The sequence below is a fragment of the Quercus robur genome, chromosome 6 (genome assembly GCF_932294415.1).
Source record: "Quercus robur chromosome 6, dhQueRobu3.1, whole genome shotgun sequence".
NCBI lineage: Eukaryota > Viridiplantae > Streptophyta > Magnoliopsida > Fagales > Fagaceae > Quercus > Quercus robur.
The window spans coordinates 37,548,451-37,569,898 of NC_065539.1; the positions used below are offsets into that span (position 1 = coordinate 37,548,451).

The 21,448-nt window shown below is 31.1% G+C and overlaps 1 protein-coding gene across 1 annotated transcript; it reads right to left on the minus strand.

Moving 5' to 3' along the window:
* Positions 1–3,235: 3,235 nt before the first annotated feature.
* LOC126688637 (transcription factor MYB14-like) lies at positions 3,236–5,543 on the minus strand. The gene is made up of 3 exons (XM_050383402.1): positions 5,277–5,543; positions 4,955–5,084; positions 3,236–4,362 (listed from the first exon to the last, which is right to left on the minus strand). Exons 1-3 carry the CDS (start codon positions 5,407–5,409, stop codon positions 3,786–3,788), a joined length of 840 nt encoding a protein of 279 aa, XP_050239359.1. The 5' UTR covers positions 5,410–5,543; the 3' UTR covers positions 3,236–3,785.
* Positions 5,544–21,448: the final 15,905 nt, after the last annotated feature.

A 21,448-nucleotide genomic window follows, 5' to 3' on the forward strand; every position in this document is an offset into this window, starting at 1 on the left:
AACTAATTCTCATTATACTTATTGCAAGTGGATGTTTCATGTATGTAGAAAGAGAATACGAATTCCGTCTTGAGAATGTGTGTTCCCACAACACTATATGTAATTGCCTAATTTACTAAGGTTTTGACTATGTAAGATCTCAACCCCACATACATCAAAGCAATTAACAATTTATGTTTAGGTTCACAATCCTCTTAGGAATGAGAGTTTATGAAAATAGAAGTTGTAAGATTTATTATTCCGGTGAAGTAGTTAGTAAAATAATAAATCTCATAACGGTCTAATTCAATGTATCTTACATACTTAAGACACACCAACCTGCTGCTGTTTACTCTAAAAAAAAAAAAAAAAAAAAAAAAGACACACCAACTTGTCAATTAGAAATCTCAATTTCCATGATTAAGACAAATCATCTTAATTAATACATTATAGTCTTTACAGATGTAATGCCTAATTTCAATACTGACTATGAACTAGAGTTTATGAGTTTACAAAAAACTTGTGATTTAGGTCTTCTATATGTAAATCTTATTCCCATACCTAAATCACATACAATGCATTTCATGAACTACAATATAATGTCCGAATATTCGTGCTAAGGTAATCTAAAAAAATATCTATTATTATTTAATTAACAATTGAGTTTTAGGGCACTAGTCCTAATAAAATGATGAAACCTAATATAAAAATACCTTTTGAGGAATAACTCAAGCTCTGCTTTTGTATTATTCTAGGGTATAAGGTCTTGACCTTTTAAAGTAATTTCTCCTTTAATTTATGATACAATTTACATAAAATATCTTCTTCTCGATTTTTCTTTTGGAAGCAATTTCCCGGTAGGTCTAGATTTAGATACATTTAATTGGTGCATGATTTGATGGTTTTCAAAAACAAAATTCTTTTTCTCTTGGAGTGATGTCATTCAGTCATTGACTGTTAATACGAGGGAGGTGGAATTTTAAGGAACAAATCAACTTGCATTGAGATTATAATATCTGCAAGTGGAAAATGGAAAATCATAAAAAGCAAACATCATGAAAGAACGACCGAAGTTGCGAGAACCTAGTGGTGAATTACTAGTAAATTTCAGTAACGACTTCTAAGGGTTAAAGGCAGTGGACAGTTTTGAAGAGCTTTCCACTTTCTATACTACTTTCCATTTTTTCTAGCTTGACCGATAAATTGTATCTTTGCTTGAAGTCATGAACGAAATGGGACAGCATGTACAGAAGACAATGATATCTCTTTATGTGATGTTTTGGCTTACTTGTCTGTCACCGTATCTCTCTACTTTTTTTTTTTTGACTTAATTGTATCTCTATATTTGAGTAGTAATATCTTGTAAAACTCTTCTATGATGATACTTCTTGTTCACACTACCAAAAAACAAAAGCATCTCTGTCACCTTGAACTTAATTTCGCCTGTGGTCCTATGGGAAAAAATTCCTTCTGTGCTTGAAATAACTTATATTTCATTGGTTTATTTTGCTTAACAATTAATAAGTTAGGTAATGTAAAAGTACAACCGTACCTAGAAAAGAAATGAGGTTTCAAAACGTTAAACATAAGTTGGCCTAAAATTTGTCACATTATAAGTTCCAAAACAAAGAATTGCATTTATAATAACAGACTTTCTTTTTTTGAGAGGCGCAGAATGCTTTCTTGGGTTAGAGTTATAGCTTATAGTTCTTAAATTTTCTTCAAATCATGTGTTAAATGGTCAAATTGTATCATTCGTTTACGCAAGGGAAATCCTCTATCGAAAATTTTCTATGACTAATTAAGAGTGCAAGCTTGATATGGTCAGCAAATTAAGGTTGGCAAGTCATTCAATCATCAGTATCATATTTCCGATACCAGAATTTTAGTTGTTATCTGATGAGAATATTCGCATTTTGCTTATTTTTACTCCGTCCTTTAATTTCTTAGCTGCCCCTTCTGGCCTCTCCCTCTCGTTCCAGCACTTCTTTTCATCCATGAATTTTTTTGACTTTTGCACCATGTTGCCAGGAAAAAAAAAAACCATGATTTTTTTGTCTGAAGTTTTTAGGAAAAGATATATCCCATCCTATTAAATTTTCTAATTTCTTCTAATTTTATTTAAATGTAAAACATGTGGCAATTAAAAATTAAATAAATTTAATGTGTCTCACATTTAGTTAAAAATGAGAAGAAATTGGAGAATTCAATTGGAAGAACCATTTCCCCATATTTTTTAGTAGCATTTGGAATTTTCATAAAACAAATTAATTTGTCCCATTTTTATGAGATATTCAAGCATGATGCTAGTATATGTTGTAAGTGACAATGGACATCATGAATATTTGTTGGATAACCACAATTTGGCTCTCTATGACCGCTCTAAAAACAGGCTCATGAGACGTGATGTCGAATACTATAAAAGATCTAAGTGTATTTTTTTCATCACCAATTGGTTTAGAAATAGAGTGGCACAACTCACAATTTGACAAGTGGCATCGGAGCTAAAGTCATATGTTCAAGTCACAAGAACCTCATCGTGGGGGGCATTGTTTTTTGTGTTGGGGGGGGGGGGGGGGTGGACGCATAATTAAGCTCCCTATGACCACCCTAAAAACAAGCCTGCTTAGTGAGATATCCAGTGTCATAAAGGATTTAAGTACATCTTCCTTATCACCAATTAATTTTGAGATAGAATGACATAGTTCATAGTCTAACAATATTTATACCCAGTCTTTACATCTCTCTTGAGCATCTTATCACAACAGAATAATTCAAAGGTTGGGTTGATGGTTACTTTTTTCAATGTCAATGGTACATTATTCAATAACTTTATTTATTTACTTATTATTCAATGATTTTTACTAGAGATTTAAAAATAATAATAATTCTATAGTTAAATAACATTGACTTCTTATGTGGGTTTTGGTGATCACAATTGGTAAATTTTTTTTGTCATCAAATAAAATACTTGGGTTTGAATCTACTTACCCAAAAAAAAAAAAAAAAAAAAAAAAAAAAAACCTAATAATTGGTGCTTTGACTCGATAGTAACAAACAATCATCATGAATGGGGTGTTATAAGTTCAAAATCCTAACCTATTTAAATTTTAAAGTTCTTTGAACTTCAAATTATATACAACACATGAATTTATAAATAAAAAAGTAAATAACAACATCCATGTTTAGAACAGGTAACCAACCATGAGATTTTTCAAATAAATAATTTAAAATTAAGTAAGAGTTACCCAAGGTATTAACCATTCAAATATCAACAAATTAATTTTATTCATCATTCATCACCAAATCAATAATTTAACTAAAACAACCAATAAATTCTATCCACCGAACGTATGTGGATGTCTTGCCTCTAAATACAATAATGGTACTGATGCCATGGTTACACAAATTTAATTAACAAGGGCTAAGCTGAAGAAACGTATGTAACTTTGTTTGTTCAATAAAGGATTATGCTATAATGCTTTTGGAAGTCTTTCTATCACTTTACAAAACTGTATCTAAGTCAATGTTTTTGTCCTTCACTTGTTTCTGGTCCATAAAGGATAAAGCATGTGTTTTACGATTTGCCTCCCTTTTAATTACCACCTTGGTCATCCTCATAACTCATGAGCAAGACCTGCCTTTTGTTTCTTCGTCAACCAGTGATTCTTGCTTTTGGACTAGGAGAGAAATCTGCGCCCCACGCTTGGAATTGCTGTCCTTCCGTTGTTATAACGATCAAAATCATGGTACCAAGATATTTTTCAAAGATATCCAAGCCTCCAAACAGAAAATAAAATTAATTTTTAAAATTCTGATAATTCTGGTGAGCCCCCAGCTCCAATGAAAAGGTTGTACCAAAAATCCATGCCATCATCAATAATATTTGAGCCATCGCTATAGTCTGGTTCCACTAACTCAGTTGAGTTGAATGGAAATTGGGCTTGTAATAATTCATCATTGTTTGCCAATAAACTCGATGGCATGCTTGTATTTTCAGCCAAAGGTGCTTCAGACCAAAACCCTTCATCGATTTCGGGAAAAGTTTCCCAGATATCAATTTGTTCATCTTTGACATCATTGGTCATGCTGTTTTGGTCCATGGTTGCCATTGAAGCATCTGTGGTCGATGAAATATCATCACTAGAAGATGTTTGTGGGGACATTGTTGTATATGCTGGACTCTCAAACCCTTGCTGTGAAGGAACATTCAAGCTGGAGGATTCTGATTGCATTGGGGCATTGGAATCACAATTTGTAGGTTGTAGCTTGGTTTCTGGATTGGCCTGGTTTTGTTTGAGTCTTTTCTTCAGATGGGTGTGCCAGACATTTTTTATTTCATTGTCAGTTCTTCCTGGTAATCTTGCTGCAATTGCTGACCACCTAAAAACGAAGGAAAATAATTTGTTTGAGATATGTATAGTATAGTTGCTAGCAGAAGAAGAAAAGCGTATGATTGTTTATCCAACTAAATAATTACTTTAATTTGAGGTGTCAAAATTAATGATCGAAAAATTACAGACATCTTTCATATCTGCATGTGCTACAAGCTATGGCCAGAACAATTTTGAGAATCTTTCAGCCCCACTTGTTTGTCTTTTGTGACACAAAGTTGAGACTTGGGAGAGAGACGTATTCCTTTATTTTTCATATTGATGGCTTCGAGTCCCCACTAATTAAACATAAAAAAAAACAACTAGTACATTGAAGATAATGGGGCTAGTAAACCCACCACCAAAAAAAATACTTGAAAACTTTTCTATTAATTTATTGAATCTCCACCAAGATTTACCTTCTCCCGCTAAAAAAAAGGTCCATAATAAGATATTGAAAAGTGAAATATAGTGGCTTCCTTTGAAATTTGTGTTTGTTTATATATTAATGTTCGTGTAATGCAAACAGCTAAGTACTATATTTTGGGGATAAAGAAAGAAAATGATTTCATTTATAAACTGGTAAATGAATTGATGCATACCTATTCCCTAGCATTTCATGCAACTTAATGATAGTTTCCTCTTCTTCTTTGCTGAAGTTTCCTCTCTTGATATCTGGCCTTAAGTAATTTGTCCAGCGGAGTCTGCAACTCTTTCCACATCTTAGTAGACCTAAACAACATAAGATATAGACCAAGAAAAAGATGAGACTACTAGAAATAAATATAACCCCATATGAGAAAGATGAAACCATGGCGTAACTCTTTTTTTATTCCTTTTCTTAAGCTTGTCCATGTATTTCTAATTCTATAATCTGTATAGCAAAAATCTATATGGCCTGGACATGTAAGAATTTGTAATTACCAGCTTGTTTTGGGAGCGCACGCCAATTTCCATGGCCATATTTTTGGATGTAGGAGATTAAAATTTGATCTTCTTGAGGAGTCCAGGGACCCTTCTTTAGTCCCATCTTTTCACAGCAAGGAGCTCTCACCATCTTTGTTTTTGTAAGTTGCGCAACACTTCTCTCAAATGCTCTCTACGCTCCTTTTTTTCTCTTATATCTTTGAGCTTAAAATTTTCCAAGGCCTTAGTTGGCTATTTATACTAAGATATGTTCTTGCCTAGCAGGCAAAGAAGAATATAAAATTCTTAGCAATTTCCAGGAAGGAGAATCTGTCTTCAAAATATATGTATATAAAAGAAATCTAAATAATTGACTTCGGTAAGGCTTGGCAGACTGAGACTACGGAAAGTGTCATATAGCGATTAGTGAGACTGGTAAAAGTTGCTGATCAGTAAGTGAATCAGACAAAAGATCAACAGTACAAAAGGTTGAAACGTCCAAAATAGGTTTGACATTAAATTTTCGTTATTGACCATGTATGAGAACTGAACACACGGACATGATGAATGCTTTTTACTAAATTTCATAAACGAAAGTGTATAAAAATAATTCAAGTCTGAAAATTAATCTATTCATTATGTTTATATATGTGTGTGTATGTATTTACACATTAAGTTACTCATTTCTAAATAAATACTTCTGTTGAACAATGGACAGTGCCATTCCATTGGGATGTCAAAGAACTTGAAAAAATTTCCTTAATTGGGGATGCATTTATATACAGTTAATAATTTTGTGGCGGATCAAATGTATACAAAGGAAGCCAATGACAATATTTTCATAGAGTAGTGCTTGGGAAAAAAAATATTTCTCAACTTTTTTCATAATTATTGATATGATCTGTCATGATTATAACAACATTATTTTCATTTTGACCTATTATTGTCACTACTTTTATTATGTATCAATAACAACATGATATGTTAGTGGAGGTAAAAAAATATTGTGTTTCTAGACCTACTTATTTTCTTGAAGTCATAAAAGTTTGGGTAAATTCTACCTCTTCGAAATTGAATTGGGACATTGAGATCTGAGTGTAACAATGTTGGTGTCTAGCTCCACCTAAACGATTCATTTGGCCTTTTTTCCTTTTTTAATGTCAAAAGAATTTTGGACGTAATATAAAGCACAATGCCGAATAGATGAGATCGAGTCGTTTCAAACATTTATTTTTATGTTTGGACTTTTAAAAAATATTTTAGTTAGAAACATTAATGAGATTTTAGTTAAAATAATATTGGACATATAATGAAATGACAAATATAAAATTTACTAACTTACAACTGCATGCATATACATAAGATACATTACAAATAAGTATAACTCAATGTGTATTAAATTTTTATCAAGTGTGTGTCTATATATATATAATGTTTGTGTTTGAAAATATAAATAGCTACTTATAAAATAAATATTAATTCATTCAAAATAAATGAAAAAAATTTATTTAAATTGTTATTCATGAAATTCTCAATTTTAATTGGTCTAACCACTATTTATATAATAATAAAAGACTATAAGAAAAATAAAATATATTGATGGCTAATGCTATTACCTTTCTATATACTAAAGTTTAGAATATGTTGATTTAGATTTGGTTTAAATAGAAACGAAACCTAAACTGAAGCCTAAGTCCAACATAAATATGAATTCCATTTTAGTTATTTAAAAAAAAAAAAAAATTGCACAATCCTCGTTGCCAATAATCAGGTCAGTACATTGTCAAAGTCAAACCAAACCATTCTTTTTCTATTTTTTCTTTTTACTCTTCAGCATTTGCACTAATTACTCATTTGGCACAAAAATTAAAATTAAAATTATATGGAACATGTGGCGCAAGATTAGGTTCTAATTGAAAGTCTAATTGGATTCCACCAATAGAAATATAAAAGTATGCAGGTGAGATGTTTTTGCCTAAATGAATGAGGAGTGTCATTCTTGGCTTCCATTTTAATGTTAATGCATCATTAATTTTGGCACAAAAATTTTAAAAATTAGATGAGAGATGTGTCACAAAATTAGACTTCAATTGAAATCTAATTGATTTGTAGATTAAAAGAAGGGTTCCGTTAACATATATCCTTAGGGCATTTAGTAAATGATCATTTTTGGAAATTTTTTTATACTAATTTCATGGAAAATATAAAAAGTTAACAAAACATTTAGTTTTTTTTTTTCATTTCCCATAAACGGTTTCTAAAATATTTCTTGAACTAATGCCATTACGACATCTATTAACTTTTCCCTTATAAAAGAACCAACTATAATATATTATTTTTAGATCACCAAAATTGTTAAAAATTTGGTTTCACAATAAAATGAAAGATGATTTTCTACAAACTTATTAATTTTCTATATTGAAAGATAAATTGTTATGAAAATACATAATCATCATAAATTACCACCATACACCTTTAGGATGATAGTCACTTCTCAAGTACAAAATTCATACGGGGTGTAAGAGGGATAAAAGTCAGGATTCAAGTATTCAAGTTGGAACTTTACGTACATATATATTTAAATTAGATTAGAGTAGAATTTTTATTTTGTATAAAAAAAAATCATAAATTATTTTTGAGATTTTAAAAATTTCTAATTCTAATTTGATAGATATTCATATTTGAGTAGAGACGTATTAAAAATAGCAATTTTGTGTTATTTTTATCTATCCTTTTTATCTTTTAATAATGATGAAAATTTTGAGTAAGACTCGTTTTTAACCAAAAAAAAAAAAAAAAAGGGTTGAGCGAATGACTTGGGTCCCAAAAATTGATATGTAGCCGTCTTTGAGTAATATTAAACGAGGGTGGTTCTTAGTCAAACCGTACAGACTTCAGTCAGTGTTATATTATTTAATGCTGCTTAATTGGTTGTCTTTTTAAAGATGCTGCTTGGTTGTCAATTGGGAATAGTATGACTGGGTACATGGTATCTTAGCCAATCTGCCATTATTTCATTGGACCGGCCGATGAATTTGACATGGCATTATCCAATTGAACCTTTGTACTTTTCTGGGGTGGACCGTGGGGACATGCGCCATGCAGTAAGTTTTGTTAGACTTGTCAACAAATTGTAAAAAACCAAAAGACAACGGTGTTTTTTTGACGGTGTCTTATAATTTAGTGTTACAAATTTGACGATGTTCTTTTTTTTTTTTTTGCTGTATTGCGAATTTGACGGTGATTAATCCGATATGATGGGTCTCTCACATCAATAAGAAAACTTAATTTTCTTCTTCACGCATTTGAATAAAAAAAGTTTTTATTTCTTTTTAATTTGTTGGACGAACAATCTGATTACTAAGTTGGAGTTTGGATTGGGCGTCATCGTTACACGTCTATGTTTTCTAGCTCTTTTTTTTTTTTTTTTTTTTTGTGAACAGTAGTATCACATGATTTTACTGTATAGGAAAAAAAAATACTGTTCATACACTGTTCATGTACTATTCACACACTGTTCATGGGTTCCACGATACTATTCACATATTTAAAAATTATTTTACTACAGTATTTTTAGTTTTCAGTTTTTAATTTCAGCAAAAATAAGTTCAATCCAAACATACCCGAACTATCATTAGTTAAATGCCTTTGGTAATTTAAACAAAAACTTAAATGAATATTATTCATAATTTTTTTATTGAATTTTTCTTATAATTATTGATATAAAATGTTTTGATTAGTGTATAATTTAAAATTTATGTTAGTACTAAATCTAAGCAAAAAGTGATTTTGCTAATCACAACAATTTTAAATATTTTTTAAGATATTGTGTACCTATCATCGACCACTTCCACATTTTTTTTTTTCTTGAGAAACACTCCCACATATTAATATGCAGTCATATTAGAAGAATTAATTAAAGATAATGACCATATAATAATATATATATATTTATCAAGAAGGAAACGAGTTAGAAATCTGTTTAATTGACCAAGCACTATGGTGATAATTTTAGGAAATATAGATGCACGTGTTCTCAATGCCCAATTATAAACGAGGCTTCTCAAAATAAAATTAAAAAAAAAAACTATTGGCCATCGCCATCAGCTAGTTTAGTCTTCTCACGTGTGGTATATAGAGCAAGATACTGTTGTGTCATAACCAGCTAGCCACAGGCCCACATACTTTAAATTTTGGTCTTGCCACGTGCGGTTCATTGAGCAAGTTAAGACACCCTCTTTCACGTTACTTAAGCTGAGTTTGGATTGCACCTTTTTTTCATAAGTCACGTGCAATGATTACAAGGCCCGTAAATATGAAAAAAAATACAAATTTTACTTTAAAGTTAGGTCCTACGATACTATTTATAGATTTAAAAATTATTTTGTTATAGTATTTTCAATAATAAGTTTTTAATTTTCAACAATCAATGGTATTCAAACAGACCCTTACAGAAAGCAACTGTTAACAAATTGGCTACTAGCTGATCGTGTAAAACTTTCTTTGAAAAATGTCAATTGTGACAAGATCCAATGAAATTGCATTGCCTAAACCCTTCAATCTTTTCTTTCTTTCTTTTTTTTTCTTTATTTTTAAACAATTTGTTGTACCTAAGATAACAATGTTTTATACTTATTTTTTGGTTCATGCGCCCATTTGGTCACGGGATGCATCCTTTACCGGCTAATAAGTTTTGAATTTCATAATTGGACATCATTTTAAAAAAGTTATGTTGAATGTCTTATAGCAGAATTGACATCTTTCCATGCACAAAATTCTTAAGGATCTGAGGAAAAAATGTTCGAGCTGCAAGATTAACAGCATATTATAATTATATATATATATATATATATAGCTTAATTCCCCCTCAAGGCCCCCAACGAAGAGGACTTTCCTTTTTGTACGAAAAGTGATTCTTTCATATTGAGAGTAAATACGTTAACTACACTATAGTGTAATGAAAATTAATCTATCAATACTAACTTTTAAGCAAAAAATAGAATTGTTGCAATATGGTAATTACTTGTATAAACACCTTAATAAGACAATATAGAACCCTAAGTCAATGAAATTTAAGTACGATAACATAAATGATTAGTTTGGAATTTGTGTATTACTTAGGGTGTAAGCCACTATTTATACTTGAGATCTTAATGGTTATCGATAGTTATTTGTAACACATAGAACACTATTCTTAACTTTTTATGATACTTATTTATTAAAATGCTATCAGAGGTTAATGGGGTGTTTGGTGAGTATTTCTAAACAACAATTTTCAGTTTTTAAACACATGTACCAAACGGACCCTAACTCTCTTCTTTTTTTTTCTTCTTTTTTTTTTTTTTTTTTTTTTTTTTTTTGTAAAAAGAACAAGTCGGCATACTTCACTTCTCACTTATTAAAATGGAAAATACCATCTCATCATCACGCGTTAATCATGTTTCTAATTTCGATGATTTATTACACTTTTCATTTCCCTCTAGTGCCATCTGTTCTTTTATCATGATTTTTTCCCCTGAATTTTATCATGGTACTAGCAAACAATAAAGGGGTTTCTGTCCCAAATAATGAAAAAAAAAAATGTAAAAGGAGAAAAAGAAAAGTGGGGGGGAGAAAGTTAGGGCATTGGATATTATTACTAGTAGTTCTCTCACCAATGGATATATCGACATAAGCTGTTTGAATCAAGTCAATGCAATGAATGGCTACTAAAATTGGAGTTCGAACAAAATAGAGAATAAGGATCGTGAGTACTTGGTATTACATACTAGTCAAAGTCAAATATGTGGGCTACTACGAAATCATCGAATCCGCATGTGTATTGTTATTATTTATAGTTTTATAATCATCCAAACTTGGAGTTGATATTTTTTTATTATAAACTCAGTTAGAGTTAACTTGTTGTGTACTGGTATTTAATAATATGCTATATATAATATAATAAAAATAATATGCATGCTGCTCCTATTCCTTTTTCATTTTTTATCCCTTTATCAACTAGCAGCCAAAAATTGAAAACACAGAAAAGACAATCAAAATATCATTATAATTCATGAAAACCCTACTTTATGCTTGGTGTTGCATTTTTCTGTTACGTGCATGCATGTTCATTGTTGCTAATGCTGCTTATAGTCTTGAAAATTCAAATTATTTTAAAGAACTATTACTAAACGTGAATGATGCTTTTGTCGAAAAAGTTGAATGTCTCTATATAAAAGCAGGACAGTCAAAGACGGAAGACAAAGGTTAATCTACCATATCCTAAACAAGCATAGAGTACTAGTTATAGGTGTTTGTGGATTAAACTATCTCAAATTTGGTGAAGGTGACATAATTTAGATTTATTGAAGGGAAGCAATATATTGATATCAATTTATTAGTATAGTTTTGATTAGAAAATTAGTTTTTACGCCCTTGAAAAGTTACCCATTTTTGTTTTAGGTGGACGAATGGATCACGTCTTAACCTAATAGACATGAGAATATATATATATATTATAATCAATTAGGGTTTCCTTTTTGATTTCAACATCGATCGATCCTTGACGAGTCTCTGTATAATCAGTCCATTTTTATTCACTGGTTATTGTCACTAATGAAGTAATCATTCCATTTTCCTCAAATTGATATGTTATTCTCCACTAACTTCATGTTATACACATTAGTAATCATGGATTCCTATAAATTGACCATCTTCTTATCGTGATTCACAGCATAACTTTTTTTTGTTTGGCTGAATAATTTACAGCATATCTTATTTTTGTGTTAGGCAATTCCTCTCTCTGGGGTAGGTAAACTTCCTCTTCTCCTGGCAAGACAATAAAAAAGACATATTTGCTTAAGTGGTTGTTATTACAAAGTCACTAATAGCTAAAATGGATTCAGTCATACATATATATCGTGGTGCTTTTTTTTCACTCTTTTTTTCCACAATTATTTTATTGCTATTATTGGAGGGAGATAGGGAGAAAGAGAACGGTGTGATAGAGCAAATTGTAGCTTTCACCTTACTAAGTTCTAAGAAGTCAATTGGAGGATTGATAAGTGATATAAATTTGGATGAAACAAGATCGTAATTTCCTCCATTTTTTTATATATAAAAATCAGTCTAAAAATTTCCTCAATATATAATAAACGAAATTTTAAGTATCTTCTTGAATTAAAATTATTTCAGAAAAAGGCATCTAAAGCTCTTTTGGATTTGATTAGGTAGACCATCTGCTTCAAGATTAATGTTAAATTGATCCTTTGAGAAGGCTAGCACCCTCACTTTTTTAAGAACTGTTGGCTACTTATTCCGGATTTGGTATGAGAGGTATTTCCTAGCCACAGCATGTTTGAGGTATATCCAGTGCAAATAGTACCTTTTCTTTTTTTTCCTAGCCCCGATTGATGTGGCAAGTCTTGTAGTTTATAGTAAAAAAAATTCATTTCTTAAGGTCGCAATTGTTTCGTATAAGTAGTACTCACAATATCTATATCATTTCATGTGTAAAATGTGAACACTTGGTATGAAAGTCGGATATTGTGTAAAACATTTCAAGTCTGAGAGTTTGAAACAATAACTAGTCTTTTTTTTTTTTCCTGCTACATTAAGAGGGGGTGTAGACTATTGAAGCCTAAATTGGACATTGGAGCATGCTCCATTTGATAGAAATTTGTTGTGGCAGAAAATTAAAACTAAAGGCATGTACTTTCAAGTGGTATGTACGTACGTACTTCGGAACGCGCAAATCAGAAATCATTCTTCCTCAATTTTCTAACCCCCTCGTCACATTTTAGTTTACATTTTGTACGCGCAGTTCTAACACATATACTGCGAATTTGTAAATCAATATAGACTTTGAAAGTAGAAGAAATTGTCCTAGAATCTGACGCTTATGTTCGACTTATCAAAGCTAAATTTTTTTCTGATGTTCTTGTCTAAGAAAAAAAAAACTTACTAATGTCTTGTCATCTACCTAACTATATATCTCAAGTCTCAACATTCACACACACTTCTAAATTGCTAAAAATTTTGACGATTCCCAGAACCAACCAAACCTTTGAATCCCAATATATATAATACCTATAGTTACGTCATATTTGTTATGAGTGATCATTCAATTTTTCTTGCACACGCATGTATTGTGTTTTTTTCTTTTTCCTTTTTTCTTTTTCAACGGATTGGTTGATATTGTCTCCAGCACAAAATTTTCATTTGAATATATTATCAATATCAATTTGTCTGTCCAGATTGACATTTTGCCGATAAAAGTATCCAATTAATAGAGTTGCCTAGTCAACAGCATTGAAAACGTATTCTTGATACGAAAAATTCAGGATAGTATTGGCAACTTCAATGTCTCAGGGTAAACATAAAATCATATGTTAATGACGTACGAAGACGTTAGTGCCTGAAGTAAAAATTGGATTCATTCAATAAGGATAGAAAGAAAGACTAAAATATTAGGTAATATTGGACCAGGTATATATATACTACTAGGTATGAGTACTTTAACTGGATTAAAGAGCCTTCTAGATATATACCTAAGTGTTTAGTAAAACATACTCTTTTTTAACTCCAAGAAAAGTTCAATAAGAGAAGTTCAGAGTTGGTGACTCTAAGATTTGTTAGATTTAGTCATATACTTATCAGATTCGATTGGATGAATATTCACATTAACTTGAGATTACAAAGAGGTTTATATACAACCATCAGAGGCAGGTAAACACTAACTTGACTAACAACTAATCCTAACTAACTGTATAGCTGTGCATTTAAGTAGTAACGTGTTTATCATGTGCTAACTAAAACTAACAAAACTACAAGTAGCTTTATACAAAGAAACCAATTACAAGCTAAGCTACAGCCGTTTTATTCTTTTCTGCAGATTCAATGTTCTTTCTGCAGACTCGATCCGTTTCTTCTCGAGCTTCCTCATTCTGCAGCTTTAATCTTTGACAAGACTTTAATGCGCAATATCTAGATGACTCGCTAGTCACTAGTCTTTCACATCTAAATCTCCTCTTCAAAATGCGATCTTACGTCGCATATTACATACTTGGAATTAATACTCTTTTTAAGTGCAGCTGTTCACACTTAACAATTTGTTTTATGCCAAAGCTATTTTAATCATTTGATACTAAAATTATAATTTTAATTCGAATCACTTGCAACAAGTCGATAACTATAAAATTTGATCACATAATAGTGTTAGTCTACTAGCGTAGGGTTTGGGCTTATCAAAGATGGTCCAATACGTACAAAAAACTTGCACTATTCAAAGATGGTGCAAGGTTTTTACGAGATTTGGGATTAATGTTGCGTAGTAAAATTTTTTATTGAGGATTGTTTGTTTGATTGTTGTGGGATTGGATTTTTTTATTGTGGATTACGTGTTCATTATGCTAAAAATATTTTCTTTTTAGTGGAAACAATCACAGCCTTAGTATAGAGAACCTCAGTTTCCTCTTGTCCCATATGAGCCTTCCATATAATTTGGGAAGTAACTCCAAATTAACTTTTGATAAACTAATTGAAGTTTTTGGAAACCACCCCCACCCCCCTGACTTGGAGAGGGAGATCTAAAATAGTTTGAGAAAAATTTTGGTGCTACATCTAAAACCACAACTTTGCCCGCAACTCACCCATGTGGCGAGTTGTGGTTGGTGGAGGGGTGATGGTGGGTCCATGTGGGGACACCCCTCCACCAACCACAACTCGTAACATGGGCGAATTGTGGACAAAGTTGTGGTTTTGGGTGTGGCACTAGTATTACTCATATTTTGACAATTTCGCAAACCATATACCCATTCCAAGAAGCTTATATAGATTTGCAAGTTTTATCTTACAAAGATCTAGAATTGACCGATCAACCACATTCAGAAACATTAAAAATATATCTTGAAAAATCCCATCAAAGTAACAAAGTCCTCTCTGAAAGATGAGTTTCTGAAAGTCATCACCGAAATTAATAGCTTGAATCAATATTACATACTTGGAATTAATACTCTTTTTAAGTGCAACTGTTCACACTTAACAATTTGTTTTATGCACCACTGTACACCCTTAGTGCGATGGTCACTCCATAAGTATAAATGTTTGTGGGGTGTAGGAGGGGTAAGGATTGAGGTTCAAGTTTCCAGGAGGGAGTTTCACACACATATACACATAGATTAGGTTATAATAGAATTTCTATCTATATCAAAAAAAAAAAAAAACAATTTGTTTTATGCTAAAGCTATTTTAATCATTTGATACTAAGGGTGTGTTTGGATAGAACTTATTTTGCTGAAACTGAAAACTGAAAACTGAAAACTGAAAACTGAAAATACTGTAGGAAAATAATTTTTAAATGTGTGAATAGTGCTGTGGGACCCATTTTTAATGAAAAAATTGATAAAAAATGAAATTTGTGGGTCCGTGAACAGTGCATATATGCACTGTTCATTGCAGAAAGTCAACATTTGCAGTTACTGTTCATTGAACAGTAACCGCAATACCCCAAAACGCATGAAAACAAAAAAAAAAAAACAAAAAAAAAAGGAACAAAACGCAGCAGGAAAACGCAGAAGCTGAATACAAACACACACTAAAATTATAATTTTAATTCGAATCACTTGCAACAAGTGGATAACTTAAACAGTTAAACTTTGATCACATAATAGTGCTAGTATACTAGCGTAGGGTTTGGGCTTATCAAAGATGGTCCAATACGTACAAAAAATTTGCACTATTCAAAGATGGTGCAAGTTTTTTATGAGATTTGGGATTAATGTTGCGTAAAAATTTTTTTTGTTAAGGATTGTTTGTTTGACTGATGTGGGATTGGATTTTTGTATTGTGGATTACGTGTTCATCCTGCTAGAAATTTTTTTTCCATACAAGCCAAATATTTGAAAATAAAAATTTTGAAATATTTTCAAGGATACATCTAAACACTTTAAAATATTTTCCTTTTAGTGGAAACAATCACAACCTCAGTTTAGAGAACCTCAGTTTCGTCTTATCCCATATGAGCCTTCTATATAATTTAGGAAGTAACTCCAAATTAACTTTGATAAACTAATTGAAGTTTTTGGAAACACACACACCCCCCCCCCCTCCCCCCTCGCGACCTGGAGAGGGAGATCTAAAATAGTTTGAGAAAAATTTTGGTGTCACACCTAAAACCACAACTTTGCCCACAACTTGCCCATGTGGCGAATTGTGGTTGGTGGAGGGGTGGTGGGTCCATGTGGGGACACTCCTCCACCAATCACAACTCGCAATATGGGTAAGTTGTAGACAAAGTTATGGTTTTGGGTGTAGCACCAGAATTACAAGAAGCTTAGATAGATTTGAAAGTTTTATCTTACAACGATCTAGAATTGACCAGTCCACCACATTCAGAAACATTAAAAACATATCTTGAAAAATCCCATCAAAGTAACAAAGTCATCACCGAAATTAATAGCTTGAATCATTAAATGATTTCATGATATGAAATTCCACAAATCAGAAGTGTTTCAACTTCCAAAGATAATAAAGAAGAAAGCACATGCGGCTTTTTCTACTTTTCTACCTTAGCTCTTGATAGGCCAAGAATGTATTGACCTCTTTGATAACTTAATCAATTAATTTAGCCAAGTGAAATTAATTAGATTCAATTACATGCAATAAGCGTGGTAGCACAAACAAATCACCAAGTAAACTCAATGTAGCAGAAAATAAATTTGATACGGGTGATTTGTTTACAAATGAGAAAAACTACAGAGGCAAAACTCCACCGGGTGAATTTAAGGTCATCACTCCTGAGAATCCACTATTATCAAAACAAGCGATTACAAGTAAAAGGAATCTTAATACCTAATACCAACCTCCAATTAAACCCTTACTCCAATACCCAATTGGACTTGTAATGTAGTAACAATCTCTTCTTTCAATGCACGGCTCCCAATACGTGACTAACCAATCGATGCACGGATCCCAGTACATGACTAACTCCACAGCAACCCTTTGATTGTTGTAGTTAATTTGCAACAGTTTCATATAGAAACACCAATAAGATCTTCAATGTTGGTGCAAGAGACTTTGCTTGGTTACAAAACTCAAAGGCGTACAAGAAACACAGCAATAACTCTTTCTTCTATAACAGGAGGCTAGGGTTTTAAAAAGAAAACCTTATGAAACTCTCTAGGGTTAGGTTTTTCTTTTTCCACATTCTTTAAATAGAAGCTTAATGGGCTCTCCTATTCTAAATAGGTTTACACAAACCTTGGGCTTTCCTAATCCAATAAGGATTATACAAACCCACAAATCTTGGATTTTCCTAATCCTATAAGGATTATAAAAACCCATAAACAAGTAGTCTTTTAGAATAAAAACATTGCTGGCTATAGTCTAAATCCCGTAAGCTCAATAGATCGAGACATGTGTCGAGCTTTAATGAATCTCGACAGATCAAGCTTCTATCGAAGAAGTATCGAAACCTGCAGATTGCACTTTTCTTGAGCAGTTCTTAAGTAATCTTCATATCTTCAATTTAACCACTTGTAGTGAACATCTTGAACCTTCTTAGATTTACCTAAATACAAATAAAGTACGTTTTGTCAAAGGATATACCAATTATATAAAAATATGTCCTTAACAGCTCTTAAGCATGATAAATAAATAAATAAATATATATATATACACGCACACTATATATAATATACACACACTAGGAAATTAAAGAATTAAATTTTTTATTGAAGATAAAAAAATAATAATAATAATAATAAAACACACACACAACAAAATAATAATGTTACCTTTAAAAGGGATAGGAGCTCAAATGCTTTATGTAATTTTAATATTTTTCATAAAATTGGGTGTGTAAGTAATAAAATTTAGACATAATTATATCATAAGCACCATAATTTGATTTTTTTTTTAAGTCAAAATCTAAAGTTTTAAATGTACAAATGATTACTATATGGCTTAAAATTGTTATAACTTAATCATTATATAAGTTTAACAAAAATTAACATATACAAGATGTATTTGAGATTTATCTAATACTAAAAAATATTACATGAGAACCAGAATCATAAGTGCAATTTCTATTAACTCTATAAAAAGAGGCAATGCCTCTACAATGTCAATTTTGGTTTATTGAGCCACTTTGTCTTCTTCTTCTTTTTTTTTTTTTTTTTTTTAAGTTTTGAACAGTAGCTACAGTTTTGTTTTTTTTTTTCCAAGTCTTCCGTTTGTACTTTTTTTTCCTTTTATATATATTGTTATACTAACATAACAAATTTCACAATATTTTCATAATTATTGAGTTGTCAATTTCTTATAAATCAAAATAAAATAATAAAATATGAAACTGTGACCAACTACAACTAAAAATAAATATTTTGTGAAAATGTTGTGATACTTGTTAGGTGAATGTATAAAACTACAGTACTTTTGGTTTGTTCAATATATACTTTTTTTTCGAGTCATCAATTTGTGCTCTTTTTTCTACTAATTATATAAAAAGAGGCAATGCCTCTACAGTGCCCCTTTTGGTGTAATGAGCCATTTTTTTCCCCACAAGTTTTGTACAGTTGCTACAGTGTCACTTTGGTTTGTTTAAGTGGCACTGTAGCTACAGTAGCTACAACGTCTTTTTTTTTTTTTTCCCCTAGTCTTCCGTTTGTACTTTTTTTCCTTTTAAATATTTCCGAAAAATGGGTGAGTTGTAGACAAAGTTGTGGTTTTGGGTGTGGCACCAAAATTACTCATAGTTTGACAATTTCACAAATCATATACCCATTCCAAGAAGCTTAGATAGATTTGCAAGTTTTATCTTACAACAATCTAGAATTGACCGATCAACCACATTTAGAAACATTAAAAACATATCTTGAAAAATTCCATCAAAGTAACAAAGTCATCAACAAAATTAGTAGCTTGAATCATTAAATGATTCATTATATGAAATTCTACAAATCAGAAGTGTTTCAACTTCCAAAGATAATAAAGAAGAAAGCACATGCGGCTTTTACTACTTTTCTATCTTAGCTCTTGATAGGCCAAGAATGTATTGACCTCTTTTGTAACTTAATCAATTAATTTAGCCAAGTAAAATTAATTAGATTCAATTACATGCAATAAACGTGGTACCACAAATAAATCACCAATTAAACTCAATGTAGCGGAAAATAAATTTGACACGGGTGATTTGTTTACAAATGAGGAAAACTGCCAAGGCAAAACCCCACCGGGTGAATTTAAGATCGCCACTCCCGAAAATCTACTATTATCAAAACAAGTGGTTACAAGTAAAAGGAATCTCAGTACCTAATACCAACCTCCAGTTGAACCTTTACCCCAATACCCAATTGAACTTGTAATATAGTGACAATCTCTCCTTTCAATGCACAGCTCCCAATACGTGACTAACCAATCGATGCATGGATCCCAGTACATGACTAACTCCTCAGCAATCCTTTGATTGTTGTAGTTGATTTGCAACAGCTTCACATAGAAATACCAATAAAATCTTCAATGTTGGTGCAAGAGATTTTGCTTGGTTATAGAACCCAAAGACGTACAAGAAACCCAACAAGAACTCTTTCTTTTATAGAAGAAGGCTAGGATTTCAAAAAGAAAATCTTATGAAACTCTCTAGGGTTAGGTTTTTCTTTTTCCACCTTCTTTAAATAGGAGCTTAATGGGCTCTCCTATTCCAAATAGGTTTACACAAACCTTGAACTTTCCTAGTCCAATAAGGATTATACAAACCTACAAATCTTGGGTTTTCCTAGTCCTATAAGGATTATACAAATCCATAAACAAATAGTCTTTTAGAATAAAAACGTTGCTGGCTATAGTCTAAATCCCGTAAGCTCGATAGATCAAGACATGTGTCGAGCTTTAATGAATCTCGACAGTATCAAGACCTGTAGATTGCACTTTTCTTGAACAATTCTTAAGTAATCTTTATGTCTTAAATTTAACCACTTGTAATGATCATCTTGAACCTTCTTAGGTTACCCAAATACAAGTAAAGTGCATTTTGTCAAAGGATATGCCAATTACATAAAAATATGTCCTTAACAGCTCTTAAGCATGATAAATAAATAAATATATACATATATATACACACACATTATATAATATACACACACTGGGAAATTAAAGAATTAAATTTTTTATTGAAGGTAAAAAATAAATAATAAAAAAACACACATACAACAAAATAATAATGTTACCTTTAAAAGGGATAGGAGCTCAAATGCTTTATGTAATTTTAATATTTTTCATAAAAATGGGTGTGTAAGTAATAAAATTTAGACATAATTATATCATAAGCACCATAATTTGATTTTTTTTCAAAGTCAAAATCTAAAGTTTTAAATGTACAAATGGTTACTATATGGATTAAAATTGTTATAACTTAATCATTTTATAAGTTTAACAAAAATTAACATATATAAGATGTATTTGAGATTTATCTAATACTAAAAAATATTACATGAGAACCAGAATCATAAGTGCAATTTCTATTAACTATATAAAAAGAGGCAATACCTCTACAGTTGCATTTTAATTTATTGAGCTACTTTGTCATTTTTTTTTTCCAGTCTTCCGTTTGTACCTTTTTTTTTTTTTCCTTTTATATATATTGTTATACCGACACAAAAAATTTCACAATTATTGAGGTGTCAATTTCTTATAAATCAAAATAAAATAATAAAATATGAAACTGTGACTAACTACAACTGAAAATAAACGTTATGTGAAAATGTTGTGATACTTGTTAGGTGAATGTGTAAAACTACATTAGTTTTGGTTTGTTCAATATATACCTCTTTTTTTTTTCTTTTTCTTTTTTTTTTTTCAGGTCATTGATTTGAGCTCTTTTTTCTACTAATTATATAAGGGTCATGTTAACGGGCACCTTACTGTGCCTATTAATACCCAGCTTTTTTGCAATCTTTTAGTCTCTACAATACCCCTTAGTGTAGTGAGCCATTTTTCCCCCCAAGTTTTGAACAGTTGCTACAGTGCCACTTTGGTTTGTTCAAGTGGTGCTATAGCTACATGCAACATTTTTTTTTCCCAGTCTTCCATCTGTACTTTTTTTTTTCCTTTTAAATATTTATAAGAACCAGCATATATATTGTTATATTGACACAATAAATTTAACAATATTTTCACAATTATTGAGATGTCAATTTTTTATAAGTCAAAATAAA

Coding starts and splice junctions, on each gene's coding strand:
- LOC126688637 (XM_050383402.1), bottom strand. CDS start 5,409: ATGGTGAGAGCTCCTTGCTGTGAAAAGATGGGACTAAAGAAGGGTCCC. Junction 5,085..5,276: donor TGCGCTCCCAAAACAAGCTG/GTAATTACAAAT, acceptor TATGTTGTTTAG/GTCTACTAAGATGTGGAAAG. Junction 4,363..4,954: donor CATGAAATGCTAGGGAATAG/GTATGCATCAAT, acceptor CTTCGTTTTTAG/GTGGTCAGCAATTGCAGCAA.